The following is a 14,218-nucleotide window of genomic DNA, read 5'->3' as shown; positions in this document are numbered from 1 at the left end:
GCTGGATGAGCTCCTCTCACATGGTTCTGGTTTTAGTCCTGTGAGGAGCAGGGAGCTGCACTCAGTGATCCCTTCCAACTTCAGGTTTTCATTGCTTTAATATTAAAAAGTCATAATCCTTGATGAACAAGTAAAGCTTAGCAGTCAGAACTACCCAAGCTTGATCTGGGGTTTTTCCTTTTCTGCCTGATTCTGGTTGCAAGACACTCTTTTAAACCTCTGCTTAATGTGATCTCCCCTAGAAACTCATTTTGTCTGAGACATCCATCTTTGATGTGCTTCCCAACTTCTTCTACCACAGTAACCAGGTGGTGAGAATGGCAGCTTTGGAGGTGAGTTTATTCCCATTGAAAAAAAAAAAAATCATATTTTAATTTTCCTGTGGATTTGGTTTATATTGAGCACTGTCTGTTTTGAGCAACCCTGCATGATCTAAGAGGGCTGTAGGTTGTGTGGGATGGGGCATGCTTAGAATTAATGTTAACAGCATTAACGTTGGTAATTGAGTAAAATCTCAAATTCAGGTTATGTTTGTGTGAAGACTGCGGTTAGAATTAATGTTAACAGCATTAACACTGGTAACTGAGTGAAATTAAAAATCAAGTTAAGTTTGTGTGAAGACTGAGATGCTTGAAGGCAGAAGGTGAAGCTGCAGCCCGAGCACAGGATCATAACCCTGATGGTTCTGCCTTTCTCAAAGAACAAACTCTGGTTGAAGTGGAGTTTATCCAGGTGCTCCTTTGCAGGGATCTGGTTGTTCTGGACCCTCCAGGGGTGTCTGATGGCTCTGTGTCCCTGCCAGGTGTACGTGAGGAGAGCCTACATAGCCTACGAGCTGAACAGCGTGCAGCACCGCCAGCTGAAGGACAACACCTGCGTGGTGGAGTTCCAGTTCATGCTGCCCACCTCCCACCCCAACAGGTCAGACTGCCTCTGCAGGGGGCTTTGGGGAAAGGGGCTTCATTTCAGTGGGATGGTTTTCATGAGTTTTCTGGTTTTTAGCTGCAGCTTGGGTTGGACGTGATCTCTGGAATGGCAGTTCTGGCTGAATCCAGAGCCTTCCAAACGGTGCAGTTCCAGACAGAATGATCAATTAATCAGAATTTCAATACAGAGCAGTCAAACAGTGCCTGTCCCCCTTCTGCCAGCCCTTTTTGACTGCTTGTGTGGCTCTGCTCCTTCCTGCCTTGGCTGCATAGGGTGACATCTTCTGTAGCACAGGATTCTTTGATGGAGCAGACCAAGATCAGAGTTTTACACAAAATAAAGCTGTGATTTATGTGGGGTTGGCACACGTTGATTTTCAGTTTTACATTCCTTGTGACTACGACCAAAAACAACCAAAAACACCCAAAACCAACCAAAACCATGATGGTTTGGGCTACACAGCAGTGGTGATAGGGGCACTTATCCTGCTGCCTCCTCCTGGAGAGAAGGGTGGCATCTCCAGTTCATTTCGAAAAAGCAAACCTGATTATCAGACCTTGCAGCACCATTGGATTGACGTGGTTTGGCTTGGAAGGACCTTACAGCTCCTTCCTCCCTTGGAAGGACCTTACATGTTATTCCAAGGGCAGCTGGCCCCGGAGCAGGTTGTTCTGGCAGTCTCTGGGCTCAGCCCATCCCCTCTTTCCCCCGAGGGTGGGAGCTCTCTGTGCTGTCCCTGCTGGCTCCCGGGTCGCAGTGAGTCCCCGCAGCCACCGGGTGCCACTGTCGGTCCGTGCCGGGCCCCTCCTGCCTCCTTTGTTCCCCACATCTCTGCCCTGCTCTGGTTTTTGGTGGGCTCTGGTCTCGTTTCGCTGGAACCCGTCAGGAGTTGTTAGGGAATGGTTTTCAGGCTCTGCTCTGCTGGGAGTGAATGGCTGTCCCCAGGCAGCCCCAGCCTCTCCTGGGCTCATCTGTGTCCCTGCATTTCTGGAATGTTTGTACATAATTGCAGGCTATTTTTAGTGCCCCTTTATCGTGCTCTTTCCCCCCCTTCCTTCTCCCTCCATTTCTCTCTGCTGGCCTCCGTTGCCTTTGCTGCTCAGGGAGTTTTGGCTGCTCTGGGCACAGCCTGGATCAGACAGGGCAGCTGGGAGAGGGGAAATGTTCCTTCCCTGCTCCAGGAGCAGCTCCTTGGCCTGAAATCTCCTCTGCCCTTACTCTGGCTTGGCTGGGGCAGGTTCTGAGCTCAGCTCAGGCTCCATGCATGGTCCTTGTGCGGGGGAGGCAGGATCAGGGGCAGGATCAGCTCCTCTCCAGCTGCCAGGGATGAATTTGGCCCCTGGGCAGCTCCTTGCCCTCCTCTGGGCTGGCTGGAGGTGCCCAGGGGCTGATGGTGGCACAGGGGCTCTGAAGCCACCACCTGCTGTTAAACCCAGGACAAGGAAATCTCCAAACCCTGACACTGTCCTGCTTAAATCTTCTTTGTTGTTCTTGACCATGGTCTGTGTTCATCATGTGCTTTTCTGTGTCTTTTGTAGCACAAATTCTTAGGCTGAAAAGCCAAAAATGCATCCCAAGGGCAAACCCCAGAGGCAGAATATCCCAGAATGTCCCTGGAGGCTCTGCAGGGCTGGGGACCCAGAGCAGGTGCCAGGAGCCCTCAGGAGAGCATTCCCTCTGGGAGCTGCTGTTCTATGAGGCCACACGTTTTCCAGATATTTGTAATCCCTTTGTGTCAGATATCTGTGAAGCTTTGAGAGCCCCCAGGTTTTACTGAGGCAAACATCCACATAGAGAAAACAGCAGTAGTTTAAATTTCTAATTAGGTGTTTAAATTCGTATTTAAATTCTTCATTATTGGTATTTAACCCTGCTCTGCCTTTCCTTAATTGTGGCAGAAGCAATGCCAGTGACTCCCTGTGAGCTGGCTGATCACAGCTCAGGCTTTGTGCTTGTGGCCGTGGCAGGATTGCCATCAGCTGCCCACAGGGAGGCATAGAGGACAGAAAAGCCCTTAAATGTGACAAAGTCACAGAGTGCAGCCTGCTCCTGGTGGGTGCTGTGGGCAGAATCTGACTGGGGAATTGTTTGTTTAAATGAACAGCAGACATCCTCATGCAGGAACAGCAAGGGGAAGTCACAGGGAGGAAAAGAGCTTTTAATGGGAGCCCCAGAGGGCTCTGTGGGTCCAATATCCCAAAAACCAGGTGAGATATCCCAAAAGGCAGGTTGAATATCCCAGAAGCCAGGTGAGATATCCCAGAAGCCAGGTTGAATATCCCAAAATTCAGGTTAGATATCCCAAAATTCAGGTTAAATGTCCCTTATCCCAAACAGGACTTCTTTAAGAACCCCACACTCACATTCAGAGCAGCGTGCAGAGATTTTTTCCTGCTGTCCTTCTACACTGCTCTACTCACAAAATGTGAATTTCTGCCCCAGTTGACAGCATTTTCTGTGGGCTGTTTGCTGGAGCAGCCTCTGGCACCAATCTTTGGGTGCCAGGAGCGACCCAGCTGTGGGCTCTGACCCCACCTGGAGCCCCAGAGGGGCACTCGGGGGGTGCCAGGGTCCCCTCCTGGTTGTGAGGGTGGGTTTTGGGGAAGGGGGGGATGGAGGATGGTCCCAGGACACCTGGAGATCCCTGCAGCCCCGAGCTGGGTTTGATGTTAATGGGGCAGCGGTGACGTGCTGCTGTTCCCTGGGCCTGCCTGCCTCAGAAAGGGCAGAATCCTCCAGCAGAGCAGAGAAGGGGCTGTGCAAGGGGCAGCAGAGTGAATGGAACCAGGATAATTTTATGCAAATTGGACTCGTGCAGCAGATTCAGCTCGGCTGAGTCACAGAGGGAGCGGAAGAATGAGGGAAGAAAGAGGGAGAGGGAAAAGCCAATCAAAATGTATGGTTGGAGGCATGTTTCACTGCCTTCTGCTGAGATCTGCTGCAGAAATGAGGAAACATAAGAGGAATGGCACTGGCCAGAGCCTGTGGAATTGCTCTTTCTGCTGTGGCACCGCTGTTAATGACTAAAGTGGGGTATTGAGCCAGCCTGGGCTGGTTCTGCTTTGCTGCCTCATTCCTGAGCTGTGCCCTGTGCTTTGCCCACAGCTGAGCCCTGCGTGGCCACGGGGCAGCTCCCAGAAAAAGGGAAATAAAGGAGGAGGGGGCCCGGGGAGCTGGATTCAGGGGTGCAGGAGCAGTGGGGCTGGGGGAGTGATGGAGAGCAGGGCCAGGACAGGAACATTTCCAGCCCATCCTGGGATCAGAGCAGGCTCTGCAGGACAGGCTGTGAGCCTGGTGCTGCTGGGGGCTCTGGGGGGGCCCTGCCACACAACCAGGGCATGGAAAGGACCTTGAAGATCTTTTATTCCACCTTCCCCTGTGCCAGGGTGTATCACAGACATCTTTTCATGAAAAATCCTTTCTTTAGGATTTTTCTTTTTGAGAAGCTGCGAGGCCTCAGGAACAAAATGTAAACAATGGTTATCTGCTGCTGTGGAATGCAACAGGTGCATCTGTGATTGGTCTCATGGGGTTGTTTCTAATTAATGGCCAATCACAGTCAGCTGGCTCGGACAGAGAGTGTGAGACAGAGCCTTTGTTATTCTATTCTATTCTATTCTATTCTATTCTATTCTATTCTATTCTATTCTATTCTTAACCCTAACTCTATTCTATTCTATTCTATTCTATTCTATTCTATTCTATTCTATTCTATTCTATTCTATTCTATTCTATTCTTAACCCTAACTCCTATTCTATTCTATTCTTAACCCTAACTCCTATTCTATTCTATTCTATTCTATTCTATTCTATTCTATTCTATTCTATTCTATTCTATTCTATTCTATTCTATTCTATTCTATTCTATTCTATTCTATTCTTAACCCTAATTCTATTCTATTCTATTCTATTCTATTCTATTCTATTCTATTCTATTCTATTCTATTCTATTCTATTCTATTCTATTCTATTCTATTCTTAACCCTAACTCCTATTCTATTCTATTCTTAACCCTAACTCCTATTCTATTCTATTCTATTCTATTCTATTCTATTCTATTCTATTCTATTCTATTCTATTCTATTCTTAACCCTAACTCTATTCTATTCTATTCTATTCTATTCTATTCTATTCTATTCTATTCTATTCTATTCTATTCTATTCTATTCTATTCTATTCTATTCTATTCTATTCTATTCCATTCTATTCTATTCTATTCTATTCTTAGCTGGCCTTCTGATGAAATCCTTTCTTCTATTCTTTTAGTATAGTTTTAATGTAATATATGCCATAAAATAATAAATCAGCCCTCTGAAGCATGGAGTCAGCTCCTCATCTCTTCCCTCATCCTCAGAGCCCTGTGAGCACCCTCACAAGGGTGCTCCAAGCCCCATCCAGGCTGGACAGTTCCAGAGATCCAGGGGCAGCCACAGCTGATTTGGGCACCTCACACCCTCACAGGGAGGGATTTCTCCCTGACCCCCCTTTGAAGCTGCTCTCTCTCAGTTTCAGCCCATCCTCCCTGTGCTGTTTCCCTCGTGTGGAGAGGCAGGAGAGGCTCCCAGAGCTCCAGGTGCCCCTCTCGAGGCTGAGCTGAACATTTGTTGTGCTGTTTTCTGTCCCTCTCTTTGCTGAAAGCCTTCCAGGGACGGCCACAGGAGGGTTCCTGCTGGGGTAGGAACTGCCAGTCCTCTCTCCATGCTATTTTTTCCCACTCAAGTGGATCACATGCAGCTCTGCCACTCCTTGCCAAGCTCAAAAAATAGTCCCAACCCCCTGAGGGCTGGAGGCCAGTTCTGTCCTGAGCACAGGCTCTGCAGCACAGGGTCTGTCCCCACCATCCTCCAAATTAAATACTTAAATACTACTTAATTTAAACAATTTAAATACTAATACTAATATAAATATTATAATAATAAATACTAATAAATAGAATAATAATAAATATATTAAATAAATATAATAATAAATACATTAAATATTCTAATAAGAAATAAAATTTATAAATATTATAATAAACAAATATAATAATTAATATGAATAACGTTTATAACAATAAATATATTAAATAAATATAACTATAAATATTATTATAATTAATACTAATAAATATACTAATATACAAATATATAGTAATAACTACTAATACTAATATAAATGCTAATTTAAATGCCACTTAATAAATACTTAATACTTAAATACTACTCTGTGGTACTTATAACAGATATGGTTTTAGGTATTTTTCCCCATATGGTTTAAGACTATGGAAATTTTTTGTTTCTCAGTAATGCACCCAGCACATCCCCTTGACTCTGCTGTCACCAAACCAGTCTGGGAAAATTTTCCTCAAATTAGCATTCAGGTTGTTCTGTTTAGCCTCCAGGTTGTTCTGTTTAGCCTCCAGGTTGTTGTTTTGAGCCTTTAGGTTGTTGTTTTGAGCCTTTAGGTTGTTGGTTTTAGCCTTTAGGTTGTTGTTTTAGCCTTTAGGTTGTTCTGTTTAGCCTCCAGGTTGTTGTTTGAGCCTCCAGGTTGTTGCTTTACCCTTCAGGTTATTGTTCCAGCCTGCAGGTTGTTCTGTTTGGCCCCGAGTGCTGAGAATCCCCAGTGTTCCATGGTGCTGTGTTTCTTTGTCCCTGCCTGGCGGGAGCTGTGCGTGGGCTGCTCTCAGCCTGCAGCTTTGGCACTGAGCATTGGCTGCTTCTCCTGCACCTGTTGCAATTTCCCCGTGTGAGATGCTGATTTGTTTTTCTCTTTGTTTCTTGCATCTCTGCTGTTTGCTGCTCTGTCAGGGAGTGCAGGCCCTCGCCCTGGGCTCGGAGGGGACCGTGGAAGGTGCGCAGGGCTGAGGGTCCCTGGCACATCCCAGGTGTTCTCCTGGGAAATTGCATTGTTTGCGTGGCCTGGCTGTGCCCTGCGGGGCAGGGGGGCCCTGGCAGCTCTCCCTGATTTGGGGCAGCCCCTTGGGAAGGTGTTGCTGGTTGTTTGATGATGGTTCTGTGTGATGGCTCTCACTAACCAGTCTGATTAACTGTGCTTGTTTGATTTCAGAGGGAACATCCCCACCCTGAACAGGTACAGTACCCACCATCTTCTCAAATTCCAAATCCACACTAGAAAGGAGCCTAACCCTGAGTGTTTCAGCATGTTTTGATGTAGTGCCCTTCTCTTTGCTTGGGAAACTCTCAACCATAACTCTTATTAACTCCTCTATTCCTCTCCCTTTGTCTAAAACATGTTTTCAGCTTCTCTTTAAAAAAAACCCCAAAACTTTGCATGCAGCAATCTCTGTAATTAAATTTGCTGTGTGACTCAGCTCATCTGCAGCGTGTTACACAGCAGAATGTTGTCCTAGGATCTTTTTTAGCACTGAATTCCCAGGTTTGGGTCCCAGGGTGCCACAGTGACCCCAGGCAGCTCCTCCCAGCCCTCCCTGGTTTCTTGTGCATGGCTTGGGATTTGTCAGGGCTCTTTCACCTCCCTCACACCCCAGATGAATCTACATCTCAAACAGCTGACAGCATGTTTTGTTGTGCTTTGGACACTAATTTTTCCTCCCGTGTCTCAGTTGAGAAGTATTTCTTGTTTTAAATAATAGATGAAAAATGTCTGCTGTCTCTTTGTTCAGTTCCTGCTCTGTGATAGTTTTTGTGTGAGTTGTAAGAATGTACAGCAAGGCATGCCCTGAAAAATCCCCCTCTTTCAAAACCTGAATCCCTATTATTTACTGCTGCTTACAAGCCTATTTAGGGAAAAATAGTAAAAATGGGCCTGGAAGTCTCACGGCTCTTAATCAGAGATAAATTGCAGAAACAGAGAGTGACTTTAGGCATGGAGGGCCATTAATCACCCTGCTGATAGTTCAGGCTTGTTGGCACTGGGCTCAGGGCTGGATCTCAGTGGGTTTGGTGTGTGGCAACGAGGAGATCCCAGCAGGGCTGGCTCAGCCAGGTCCTGGTTTCTCACAGTGAGCAGCCTCTGCATTTCACAGCTCTGAGGCTCCAGAATCCATTCCCTGCCTTTCTCCCCCATCTCCTCCAGTTTTGGCAGCAAAATCAACGTGTCCCCAAGCCCAGGGAGAGCAAGGGAGGTCCCTGGGTCTCTTCAGAAGTGTCACCACCTTGCAGGCAGCTCTGGAAGGGAGTCTGAGTTAAGATGAGTCTGCAGTACAGCTCAGAAATTGGTGATAATTACTGCAGAGGAGGCAGAGCCCAACTGTGGTCACCAGAGGAAAGTCCAATATCTCATTGTGGGAGAAGCTTCTTCTGCCAGTCTTGGCCATGGCACTGTGAATCTTTAAAAAAACACAAAAATCACAGAATTGTTGAGGTTGGAAAAGACCTTCATGACCATGGAGTCCAAGCTGTGCCTGATGCCCACCTTGTCACCCAGCCCAGAGCACTGAGAGCCACATCCAGCTGTTTGTTGAACAGAAAGGGTGGGAATGAGAGGGTAAGACTCAGTAGAGAACTTTGGACAAGTCACTGTACCGTGCTGCATTTGAGCAGTGAAAATTATAGTCCATATATATTCCATATATATTATGGAATCAGTAAGTTAATACAGCCTGTGTGAAAATGTACTGAATCCTTCAAGTGTCAAATCTCAGAATTGCTGCTGCTTGAGTCATGTTCCACCTGTAAAGCAAAACATAAAGACAGGAGGAGAAATAGGAGGGAAATTCAGTCAGAATTCTCCTGTCATCTCGAGAAATACCTGTTTTAAGGGGTTATAGCATTATTTGCTGACTCTGGTTGTTTCTGTCATTGAGACAGCATCCAGGGAGGGTGGCACCAGAGGCATGGGTGGCACCAGAGCTATGGCAGGGCTCTGGACAGGCTGAACAATCCAGCAGAGATTGCCCTTCCTGGGAGGGTGGCACCAGAGCTATGGCAGGGCTCTGGACAGGCTGAGCAGCCCAGCAGGGATTGCCCAGCTGCTGCACACATCTTTTATGAAAAATCCTTTCCTTAGGATTTTTCCTCCTGAGAAGCTGAGAGGCCTCAGGAACAAAATATAAACAATGGTTATCTGCTGCTGTAGAGTGCAACAAGTAGATCTTTGATTGGCCCATGTTGGTTGTTTCTAATTAATGGCCAATCACAGTCAGCTGGCTCGGACAGAGAGCTGAGCCACAAACCTTTGTTATCATTCCTTCTTATTCTATCCTTAACTAACCTTCTGAAGAAACCCTTTCTTCTACTCTTTTAGTATAGTTTTAACATAACATATATCATCAAATAATAAATCAAGCCTTCTGAAACATGGAGTCAGATGCTCATCTCTCCCCTCACCCTCAGACCCCTGCGAACACGGTCACACAAGCCAGCCATGCTGCAGAGCGCTGCCCAAACCTGCTGCCATGCTGTCCCCTGCCCCTGCTGACTGTGCCCTTGCTGCCTTGCTCCTTAGGATGTCCTTCTCCTCCAACCTCAACCACTATGGGATGGCTCACGTGGCCAGTGTCAGCGACGTGCTGCTGGACAACTCCTTCACGCCGCCGTGCCAGCGCATGGGGGGCATGGTCTCCTTCCGCACCTTCGAGGACTTCGCCAGGTGGGTGCCGCCCTGGGCCTGCTGCTGTGCCCACTGCCCCACCTGGGGCCTGGCAGAGCTGGGGGGAGGCTTTGCCAGGCCTGCAGTCAGGTTTAGGTGGTCCTTGACGCCAGCAGGGGCTGTTTACAGATCGCTAACAGGACAGGACTGCTGGAACGTGCCTTGAGCTGTTTTATGTTCAGCATCAGTCTCATTACGTGGTTGTGACCATGGGAAGATGCCAGCAGCTCACATCCCACGCAGCAGACAAAGAACTTGATGTTATAACTCACTTTATAAGTTTCTTGACCAATCACACAAAGCAAAAGCACATTGACAGTATTTATATCTGTATAGTATATATTCTATATTGACAGTAGTTCTATCCAACCACTATAAGCACAGGTACCTTTGGTTAAACACTGCTTGCTCATTTCAAATACAATACCTGCTTGTAAGCCTTGAAACACAATGCACAGAGCTCCATTATTAAGCTTTAACCTTCCTAATATCTTGTTAGAAAAACTTTTCTGTAGCTTAGAGAGTTATTCTAGACAAGTGTTAATACACAGACCATTGTTCTATTTGTCTTTGCCTTTCTACAGTTTAAATAATTTTTTTGCTGACCAATCTCATGGCTGCTGCTTAGCTCCAATCACAGTTTGGCTGTATCTAAGGCCTGCCTTTTGCAGCTTTCCCAAACCCCTCTGATTTTGTAGATTCCCACAGTCCTGGGCGTGTTTCCCTGCTTGGATCCCTGCGTGTGTCCCGGGCTGCAGGAGGAGCAGTTTGCACGCTGAGGGATCAGCACCCCGGGTTCTGCTGGTTGGGAACGTGCTGGTGTCTCCTGATGCTGTGTGGGGGGCAGCTCTTTGTGCTTCCAACCTTTTGGCACAGGCAAACCCTTCAGCCCACACCCAGGAGGTTCAGACCAATGGTGGCCAGTGCAGACCCTGGTTTGAGGGATTGCCTCCTGATCTTTGAGCCCAGCAGGGAGGGAGCCCTGTCCTGGCAGGGCTGGAGGGGTCAGTGCAGGGTGCTGTGTGTGCAGCAGTGCTGTGGTGCTCACTGCTCCTTCCTCTGTGTCCCAGGATCTTCGATGAAGTCATGGGATGCTTCTGCGACTCTCCCCCGCAGAGCCCCACGTTCCCCGAGGCCGGCCACGCTTCCCTCTATGATGAGGACAAGGTAGGGGTTTGTTTGTTTTTCTGGAAGGTTCTCTGGGGCTGGATGCTCCTCCCTGGCTGAGTGCTGGCAGCAGGAGTTGGGAGCTGTGTGTATTTATGGCTGTGATTTGCCTGCCTGTTCCACAGCAGGTGACTCGGCGTGGGCGGCCGCTCCCAGCTCTGCTCCGCAGCTCAGCTCTTGCTCCCCATGTAAATTTAGTTTATGGCTTTTAGCATCAGCACAATTCCTGGATCCACAGCACCATAACAGAGTTTAAACCCACCATTAAGTCTCCAGACCCTCTCTGTGCACCAGGATGTTGAACTGCATCTTCAGCTGTCTTTGTCCTCCATCTGACTTGCTGTGTTTCCTGTCTTACACCCCTCCCAGTCCCCTTAAATCCTGACTCTTCCCTCTGCTCTGCCTCTTGGAGCTGTTTTTGGGAGGGAAAGCTGAGTGGAGCCGCTCAGTTTGTGCAGAGATGTGGAGAACAGGTGCAGAGGAGGCAGGTGGTCCCTAATCCATAGGGATGGAAGTCCAGTTTCCCTTAGACACAGGACCTGCTCCACAAGAGTGGGAAGCTCTGCTGGAACACAGCCTGTGTCCAGAACAGGGCTTTGTTTTCCTCTGCTCCATTGATCCTGATGTGTGGAAGCACTGTAGCCTTTTCCAGAACATTACTGTCAACCTTAATGTCCTCAGATCCTTCTCTCTGCATCCCCCTCACCTCACCGAGGTAATTTTCTGTCCAGTCTCAGTTTTTCCCAGTTAATCACAGGCTCCTGGAGGCTGAATTTGTAATTCCTTGGAGCTCAAGTGGAATTGATGTTTCCACATAATTTCATGTTGTTGTAGATATGGAAACTCACACTGTTTTGCTCCTACACTTTGATTAATTTAATTAACCTTCCTTGATGCCAAAGTCCTCTAATGTCCTTGTGCTGCATCTGGTAAAGAGAGGCCCTGACCCTGTGCCCTGTCTCATCCTTGAATTCTCCCAAGGAGGCTCCTGTTTGGTGTTTGTGGGCATTGACTTCTGTGAAATTGCAGATTTCTGAGGCTGTCTGGCCAAGAATTTCCCTCATAGAGTTCCCTGGTGCTCTGCTGAGGTCCTTTCCTCCAGAACATCTCTAAAGCTGGGTTTAGGGAGCCTGTTCTGAGGTGCTCACTGTTAATCACTGCTCCATGGGGATCTGGGAGGTGCTCACTGTTAATTCCTGCTCCATGGAGATCTCAGAGGTGCTCAGTGTTAATTTCCTGCCCCATGGGGATGTTCCCTGTCCTTGCAGAGTGCCCGGGAGGAGCCCATCCACATCCTCAACGTGGCCATCAAAACCGACGGCGACGTGGACGACGACGGCCTGGCTGCCATGTTCCGGGAGTTCACCCAGAGCAAGGTGAGCCCCTCTGCACCCCTCTGCCCCTCTGGGGTCTGCAGGACAGCTTGGGGAAGCTCTAACTCTGTGCTCCCTGGCTTTGGGGTGGTGTGGTTTGGTTTCAAAGCACACGCACTGCAGTCACATCCTTAATTTATCCCCTCTGGAGCCTTCCCATTGCTTTGGGTGCAGCTGCACCTTCCTGAAGGCACCAGGTCATTGTTGCTCCTTCTAATCTGTCAGGTCAGGACTTTTTCCCTTTAGTTTTTGATGGGATGAAAGATTTGGGAGGTTTTAAACACATCAGGTCAATCTTCAGTAACTGTCTCCACATGCTATGAAAAATGGGTTCTGTCCCTTTCCCTGGTGATAAAGTTGTTGGAGGAGCAACAGAACCATGTAAAATAGCATTAAAATGTCCTGTATTTGTGTGTTACCATAGTCCTAATGCAATTAAAGTTTATTGCCCTTGTTAGGGTGCTGGAGCATCCACCCTACACAACATTGCTGGCATGAGGAGGAATTCTTTGGCATGTTCTGTTGCTCCTTTCTTAGTGTGGGATGCACCTCAGAGTCCCAAATGTCAGTGCTGGGACAGCCTGTGTTGGGAACAGCCTCCTTGTGTCCACCCTGGGCTCTGCCTGCACCTGCTTTTGTGTGGTGGGAAGAATTCCAGTGGTTTGTGGGGCTGAAAATCCCACCAGGAGCTGGGATCCTGGAGCTGCACACTGGTTTGGGAAAGCTCATTGTATTTCCAGCTTCTCAGTGTGGAATATGGGAACACACCCTGCAGAAATCAGGGGTTCCAAAATGAGACTGGCACCCACATGGCTTCAGCAGCCTCCTGTCTCTTTAAACAAGGAAAACAATCAAATCCAAGAATTAAAACTAGTTCTGCTTTTCATCTGCTTGATCATGCTCCAGGCGTTTTATGGGAGGGGATAAAAGGAAAGAAATAAAATATATTACAAAAAAAAAAATCCAAAACCACATTAAACTATCAAATAGGTTGATCCAAATTGTCCAAATAATCTTCCAGTCCCAGCATGTTGTGTGTGGTTTTTTTAATAGAAATTAGGATCATATACTTGTAAATGACTTGTGGAGGAGATTGAGGCAGTCAGTGGAAATGGAGTTTCTCCAGGTGCTGATGGCTAATCGCTCTCTAATAGCTGTGGCCTTGCTGGGAGACCCACATTATTACCATGTAATCAGAATCCTGTTGCTCTGCTGTTATTGTCTGCCACTTGTGGAATTTTAAAAGCAATAACAATTTTTGCTTTTTAAATCATGGCATTATTAAAGTTATTTTCTTCCTCTTGCCATGAATATAGTCACTGCTGCTCATTTCCAAAGGGCTTAACCTTAGTAAAACATCACAGTCTGTGCAGAGAGGGGCTGGTTTGCTTCTGCTTGAGCTGAGCTGTTGTTCCTTCTTTTAAATTGGAAGAGGGAGGAGGAAGGAGAAAAGTTTGAAAAAGTTCAAAAGGCAATCCAGGATATTTCCTTTACATTCAAAGGGCAATCCAGGATATTTCCTGCACTGTTCAAAAGGCAATCCAGGATATTTCCTGCACATTCAAAAGGCAATCCAGGATATTTCCTGCACATTCAAAAGGCAATGCAGGATATTTCCTGCACAATTCAAACCAATCCAGGATATTTCCTGCACTGTTCCAAAGGCAATCCAGGATATTTCCTGCACGGTTTGGGGGTGGCTCTGCTGCGTTCCTGCCCAGCCAGGCTCAGCCTGAGCTCACTGCTCTGTGCTTCATCCCCTTCCCTGCTCAGGGGAAGGGATTTGGGGGTTTGTGCTGCCAAAGGAGCAGCAGGTGGGAGATCCTCCCTCCAGGGGAGCAGGGGCTCAGAAGGATCTGCAGAGATTTTCCACTGCACAGAGGGTTCCAGCCTGCTTTAATTGTCCTTTTTCTGCACTCCAGTCACTGTTTGCACCCTTGTTTTTGCAGAAATCAGTCCTGATTGAGCATGGCATTCGGAGGCTGACGTTCCTTGTGGCACAAAAGGTATTTCCACGTCTCTCCTGATGCTCACACTTCCCTGCTTTCTACATTGGCATCTGACATGGTTTTCCCCCAAATTTAATGCTGTATTTATTGTATTTAGTTCTCTCTTCACTGTTTTTATGCTCTAAAACTCGAGATGGTTTTCATGAATTCGCTTAAGAGAATTAATTTACAATTGTACGCAATCTTGAC

General features: G+C 47.4%; 1 protein-coding gene across 1 annotated transcript in view; it reads left to right on the top strand.

The window, feature by feature from the left end:
• The window catches only part of ACACA (acetyl-CoA carboxylase alpha), a 96,110-nt gene that overhangs the window by 30,786 nt on the left and 51,106 nt on the right, over positions 1-14,218 (top strand). Inside the window, exons 27-33 of the mRNA XM_058817890.1 lie at positions 243-332; positions 803-921; positions 6,976-6,999; positions 9,337-9,480; positions 10,551-10,647; positions 11,916-12,023; positions 13,970-14,026. Of these exons, the coding sequence (XP_058673873.1) occupies positions 243-332; positions 803-921; positions 6,976-6,999; positions 9,337-9,480; positions 10,551-10,647; positions 11,916-12,023; positions 13,970-14,026 (639 nt within the window). The remainder of the gene's footprint in view (positions 1-242; positions 333-802; positions 922-6,975; positions 7,000-9,336; positions 9,481-10,550; positions 10,648-11,915; positions 12,024-13,969; positions 14,027-14,218) is intronic.

Source organism: Ammospiza caudacuta, chromosome 20 (genome assembly GCF_027887145.1).
Source record: "Ammospiza caudacuta isolate bAmmCau1 chromosome 20, bAmmCau1.pri, whole genome shotgun sequence".
NCBI lineage: Eukaryota > Metazoa > Chordata > Aves > Passeriformes > Passerellidae > Ammospiza > Ammospiza caudacuta.
The sequence above is the reverse complement of the archived record's forward strand: the minus strand, read 5'-3'. Positions and strand labels throughout refer to the sequence as shown.